Below are 6,142 nucleotides of genomic sequence, written 5' to 3'. Positions count from 1 at the left end.
TCCTGCCCTGCCAGGGCTCCTGAGGCCAGGAGATAATCAGTGGGCACCGGTGAGGCTTTGACACAGCCTTGTGGCTAAGAGTGGTGGGGCGGTGAGGTCATGGCAGGCAGCTTCCCCGTCTGTGAGACGGGACAGTTCTGGAACCCTCTGGGAGGGGGAGAAGGACGAAAAAGGGGCCTGGCCTAGAGCGTCCCTGTGTATGCTCAGGAGAGCCGCCCACACCTGCTCCCTGGGGAGGCAGAGGAAGGAAGGCACGAGGTGGGGGCTCTGCTGAGTTTAAGTTAAACACCCATATGAATTTATTAAATCCAGACTGTGTTAAAGGGCGGTGGTCTGGGAGGAGGGGGGTTGGTGGGGGATCGAGGGACAAGATGACGGACGGCCGTGGGCATCCCTCTGTGGGGCCCCGGCCCCTCCCCCGCCTGGCCCACCCCCTCGGCAGTGCCACATCAGCTTCACCATGATTCCCAATGGTGCTGGGCTGGCGGGGCGCGATGGCTAGAAACACAGAGGAACAGACAGACGGACGGCGCCTCCACAAATGACGGGCCCTGGCCTGCCCCGGCCCCCACGCTTCACGCTGCGCCCCGGCCGTGGGGGGCCTCCCGCCGCCCCGGCCCGATCTGTCCAGGGAAAGGGCAACGGGGATGGGGTGGCGAGGGGCCAGGGCGGCGGGGTGGTGGTCACCAGGAGCCTGGGCGGAGGAGGACCAGGAGTGACTAATCCCTTTTTTTGTCCTCTGCTGGCTTTGGAGGGGCTTCCTGGGGCTCGCTGGCAGAGCTGGGCCCCTGGGGGGCCTGGGAGGGCAGGGATGTAGAGGCCTCCTCCCCGGCAGCCTCGGTGGTCGTGGCAGGGCTGGGGGCAGGTGAGAGGGCCCCTGCTGCTGGCGGGGCCTCGGCCACGGGGGCAGCTGCAGTTGGGGCCTCGCCGCTCATGCCAAACTCGTTCACCCGCGTGGGGTCGACGCGGTAGATCCACCGTTGGTAGAGGTAGATGAAGAAGACCACATCTGGGGGAGGGGCGGGGAGGAGGTGGCGTGAGGGACGCAGGCAGGGCCCACTCGGCCCCCAGCTTGCGGCGGGGTGGAGGAGTGGTCCTGCCCAGAGTGGGCTGAGCCCCCAGGCCGGGGACCCTCCCTCAGGCCGGGCCCCGCCCATGCCCAGCTCTGGTGAGAGCCTGCCGGACCAACCCACCCCCCCTACCCCCCCACCCACTGGGCCTCACCGTCCCGCAGGCAGCCGATCCGGTACATAACAGGCATCTTGATGACAAAGGCAAACAGGTCGTCGATGAAGGTGTTGAGGGCCTTGTAGGTGAGCATGCGCCAGGGCAGGTGGGCCACAGACTTGAGCTTGTAGTTGATGAAGAGCTGGGGTGTCATGGTGATGAAGCCTGTGGGGTGAGGAAGGGACACCGGTGAGCAGAGGAAAGGGGATTGTGACCCTCCACCCCCGACTGCATTTTTGGACCTCTGTCCCTTCCTCACTCTGCTCCAGCTACCCCGGCCTCCTTGCTACTTCCAACAGCCCGGCACATCCTACCTCAGGGCCTTTGCACTTACTCCGCCTGCTGTCACCAGATCTTTGCACGGTTCCCTCCTAGGCATCTTTCAGGCCTTAGTTTACATGTTACCTCCTCAGAGAGGCCCCCCACCAGCTTCAATGCCCCCTCCTTCTCACTCCTTCATACCACTCATCACCTGCTCACTGTCTGCCTGTTCACTCTGTCGGTTCCCCTGGGGATGAGGATTTAAACGCACTGTCCAGGGCTTCCTGGAAGCCCTCTCTGACCCCAGAATCAGACTGGGCAGCACTTTGAGGCTGCCTATGTGCCATCCCTGACCACCCCAAAGTATCCCTGTCTGGGGATGGGTCAGTCTCCCCACACTGGACTTCAAGTGTGGAGAGGGCAGGGCCAGGCCGATTCGCTCACTGTCGAGGCCCCAGCACAGGGTTGAGAGCCGTGCCTGGATACCTGCCCGGGCACCATGGGGGCTGTGCACCCGGGGCCTGCTCACCGAAGGTCAGCAGGAAGCCGTAGAGCATGCTGAGCACCCAGGAGTACCAGCCCTTGTGCTCCAGGTACAGGAGGCTGTAGACAGCGTAGCAGCCCAGCAGCGGGAAGAGGATCCAGGACAGGTACCGGAACGCCATCTGCGGGGCACAGGCTGGGGCTGGGATGTGGCTTCTTGGGCCCCACCTGGCACCCTGGCTCCTCGCCCCCACCCACCCACACCTGGTCTGGCAGGCCAGGCCGGGGGAATTTCCAGGTGGCCCTGGGGACTCTGGACTCAGCCAGGAAGTCGATGTGGCAGACAGAGGACACTGGAGGGAACGACACAAGCCCTAAAGCAAGGGGCTGTCAGCCGACAGGCAGACATCCCAGCCCCCAACCACCGCCCAGAGCCGGGGCCCCCAGGAGCGAGCGGGTGCCTGGAGAGGCCCCTGGGGCCCACTGGGAAGGGGGACACTCACGTCGTCGTACACTTTGGTTGAGGACTCGACGTATGTGGACTTGTCCTTGAAGGTCGGGCGGGGCAAGAGCCCTGCTACCGTGTGCTCCCGGTCCAGCTGCAGACAAGCAGGGAGGCTGCGGCCAGCTGCCGCACCGGCTCCCGCCCTCCCCCCCCCAGCCAGCTCCAGCCCCTGACCTTCCCCACTGCTCCCAGTTCCCCTGCCCCATGTGTGACCCGAAAAATCCCCTGGTGCGAAAATCCCCTTGGTCTTGGGAGTGCGGCAGGCACTGGGAATCCCCCGGGGCCAGCTCCAGGGTCTGGCTGGGCCGTGTGACCCCGCTCCCAACCTTCCGGGGCTCCCGCCGCGGTGTGGCAGCCCGGCCTTACCCGGACATCCATGACCTTGGTGATCTTCCAGAGGTCGATGAGAACCCCGATGAAGACGCTGACCTGGACCACGAAGTTGGTCTCGTTGTCCAGGATGTAGAGCAGGACAACGAAGGACTGGAAGACGCCGAAGAAGACGGAGCGCACAGACAGGCCCTCCAGGGACTGCCGGCTGTTCCAGAACTGGATATCTGTGCACGGGAAGGGGCAGGGGGCAGCCGGGGGGTGAGGAGCCGCCTGGGCCCTGCTGCAGCTCCCTCAAGCCTTGACCTCCTCAGACTCCCGGGACGGCACTGGGTCTGCCAAGGGGGAAGGGGCACACGACTTCCGTTTCCCCTGAGAGTCAGCTCCGTGGGTGCTGCCGAAGCCCCAGACAGGCAGGATCTCTGCAGGCCTCAGGTTGGACATCCCCAACCCCAACCAGGGTCAGTCCCTAGATGGTCAATGATGGTGAGACAGCGGCCATGCTCCGGGGCTCCTCACGCGCTCAGTGCTCAGGGCCGCAGCATCCCAAGGCCATACAGCCTGGCCTGGCAGAATCTACACGGAAGGCGGGTCTGTGTGACACCAGACCTGAGCTGTCCACCCTGGCGCTGTGGCGCCTCCGCTGGGTGGGAAAATCCAGCATGTGCACTATTTCCGCCCACGGCCCCAGACCCTTGAAGGAACCGGCCGGCACCCACGCTTGGGGTGCGCACAAGGACCACGGGCTCTGCTCTCCAACGTAAGCTCCATCCTGTGTCCCCCCCGGACCCCTGCCACCCTCCGGGGGCCCCAGCTCAGTCCCCCTGCTGGCCCTGGTCTCCCCGTGGACCCGAGGATCATGGCACTGTGGGACCCTGCTGGGCTGTGCACCTAGCCCCTGCCACCAGAGGAGGCTGACTCAGCACAATGCAGCTCTTCTGAGGGTGAAGCCAGGCCTGTGGTCACAGAGGCATGGCCTGGGTGCTGGCTGCCTAGCCAGCTCTGATTCTGACTCCCGAGCCCCAGCACATCCAACAGACTCACTCATCTCTTATCAGACCATTAGACTCTCACAGGACCTCCCCCACCCAATCCTAACTAGGAAGAATGTGTCCAAAGACATACAGGGGTTCTGGCAGGGGTGAGTGGATCCGAGTTCCGCTTTAGACCAGAGGGGCAGCAAGCACAGGGTATAAAGCCAGCTTTCCCAGGGCCCACACCCTTTCTCTGTGACCCTGGACAAGTTACTCCCTCCCCTGTGCCTTCATTTCTGCTTAGGCAAAGAGGGACCCTGAGGGACCCGGCTTGCAGCCAGCAGGAGCGTCTGCAAGTTGGTGCCCGGACCGGCACCCACCTCGGCTAACGGACTCCTCCCTACTGGAGTCAGCACCATTTACTGTTGGGTTTTGATGTTACAGTTCTCCAGAAAGTAACTCAATCATGGCCATACCCTCTTAATAATAAGGATGATAATATTAACAGTACTCATTACTACTGCCACTTTCAGAAGCTGCAAAGGGCAAGGCCTCCTTCAGACCAGGGTTCTCCAGGGAAGGAAGCAGTAGCTGGCAGGGCCAGGAGTATGAAGCGGGAGCTGGAGCGGGCTCCCAGATCCAAGTCCTGGCTGGGCTGCTTGGGAGCTATATGACCGTGGACAAGGAACCAACCTCTCTGATCTGTCAACGTGGGAGGGGATGCTGCCTCCCGGGCCCTGGCTGCGGGGCTTCCATGAGCTCACTGGTGAGGGTGCCCCCACAGTGCCTGGCAGGTGGCCATCGCCCCTGTTGGCCTCTGGCACCCTGGCGTTCTCTGGGGACACGGCTGCCACTTTCCCACTCAGGTGGGCCCTGTCCGCTCCCCCCAAGGGGTCTCCCCCGACGGGTAGCCTGCCGGGCAGGGCGGTGGGAGCAGCTGTGGGGCTTCCCTGCTCCTGGCCTTGGAGTTCCCCGGCCCTGCTTCCTGACGGTGCCGACCAGACCTTTGCCAGAACAGCGGGCCTGCCCCTCCCCCTGCGCCACGCCCGGCGGCCGGGAGTTTCTGGGCTGGGAGTTGGTGGCCGCTCCCTAGGCCTCTGGAGAGCGGGGCTGGCAGGCCACAAGCAGGGAGAAGGCCCAAGAGGAAGAGGGAGGGAGTGCACCCTACCCTCCCACACGCACCCCCGTGCCCCCAGTCCCCCATGGCCTCTCACAAGGCCCTGCGGCCCACCCCTACCATTCTTGAAGGCCAGGAACTCAAAGACACTGTGGACGATGGACACGATGATGGTGAGCGCCAGCAGGTAGGGGTTGGTCTCCAGGAGGGCGACCTGGGGCGGGGATGGGGAGATGGCCGTGAGCACCCCCGGGCCCCGGCCAGGGCTGACCGCAGCGGCTCCCCATTAGCCGGCCCGTCTCGCCGTCCTCCAGCTCCGGAAGAGCCTGATGATAAACCCACAGGCCTGACCCTGGGGCTTCCGGGGAAGGGGCGTGGTGGCCAGGAGGACAGCAGGCCAGAAATGGGCAGATGGGCACAGAGCGGTGGGCGAGGGATGCATGGAGAGGGAGGGGGGAAATGGGGAGAGAAGAGAGACGGGGGGACAGCGACAGGGGCAGGCAGAGTAATAACGAAGAGAGTCGGAGTGAGGGACAGAAACCCAACACCAGAGACGGCCCCAGGCAAGTGCGGCCAAGACCCAACATGCCAGAGGCGGGCAGAGAAGCACGCTGCTCAAGGACACAGGGCGAGCGAGCGGAGACCTCGAGTCGGAGCCCAGAGGCCGGGGGCAGGCCGTGGGGCAGAAGGGACAGGTCTAGACCCAGAGGGCCAGCCCGGCCCACAGAAAAGCCACGGCAAAAACCGCCACGGGCGCCTCAGAGGCAGGACCCCCGGCGCCTGCCAGGGCCGGAGGCCGAGTGCCTGCTTCCTGCCCCCCACGGGGAGGGGCCCTGAGAGGTTGTGAAACTGTGGGCAGGAGAGCACCGGCCAGCGGCCCCCAGGCCAGCAGCGCAGTCCACTTCCCCTTCCCCTCCTGCAGCCCGGGAAGGCCCCACCCCTGCCGCACCTTCACCGAGTCCTGCTCCTCATCTGACTGCTCATACAGCTCGTCACCCAGGAAGTTCCACGGCGACTTGGCGCTCTGGGCGGCGTAGAGCTGCCAGCGCCAGAGCGACAGCGGGCAGAAGGAGACGCGAAGCGGCAGGCTGGCCAGGCTCTCATTGATGGGGTAGTAGTCCTTCTGCAGGTTCCAGTAGTCGTTGAAGTAGATGATGGGGTAGTAGTCCCCACTCACGGCGTCGAACTTCACATCTGCAGACACACGGGGCAGGGCTACCGCTCGGCACCCACGGGGGTGGGGTG

At 64.6% G+C, this 6,142-nt stretch overlaps 1 protein-coding gene across 1 annotated transcript in view; it reads right to left on the bottom strand.

The window, feature by feature from the left end:
• Positions 272-6,142, bottom strand: part of CLPTM1 (CLPTM1, transmembrane protein) — a 28,037-nt gene continuing 22,166 nt past the window's right edge. The window contains exons 8-14 of the mRNA XM_018062567.1: positions 5,847-6,091; positions 5,018-5,111; positions 2,843-3,033; positions 2,475-2,570; positions 2,018-2,153; positions 1,225-1,392; positions 272-1,009 (exon numbers count right to left, since the gene is read on the bottom strand). Coding sequence (XP_017918056.1) covers positions 720-1,009; positions 1,225-1,392; positions 2,018-2,153; positions 2,475-2,570; positions 2,843-3,033; positions 5,018-5,111; positions 5,847-6,091 — 1,220 coding nt within the window. The 3' untranslated portion in view covers positions 272-719. The remainder of the gene's footprint in view (positions 1,010-1,224; positions 1,393-2,017; positions 2,154-2,474; positions 2,571-2,842; positions 3,034-5,017; positions 5,112-5,846; positions 6,092-6,142) is intronic.

The sequence above is a fragment of the Capra hircus genome, chromosome 18 (assembly GCF_001704415.2).
Source record: "Capra hircus breed San Clemente chromosome 18, ASM170441v1, whole genome shotgun sequence".
NCBI lineage: Eukaryota > Metazoa > Chordata > Mammalia > Artiodactyla > Bovidae > Capra > Capra hircus.
This window is presented reverse-complemented; position numbering and strand designations above follow the sequence as displayed.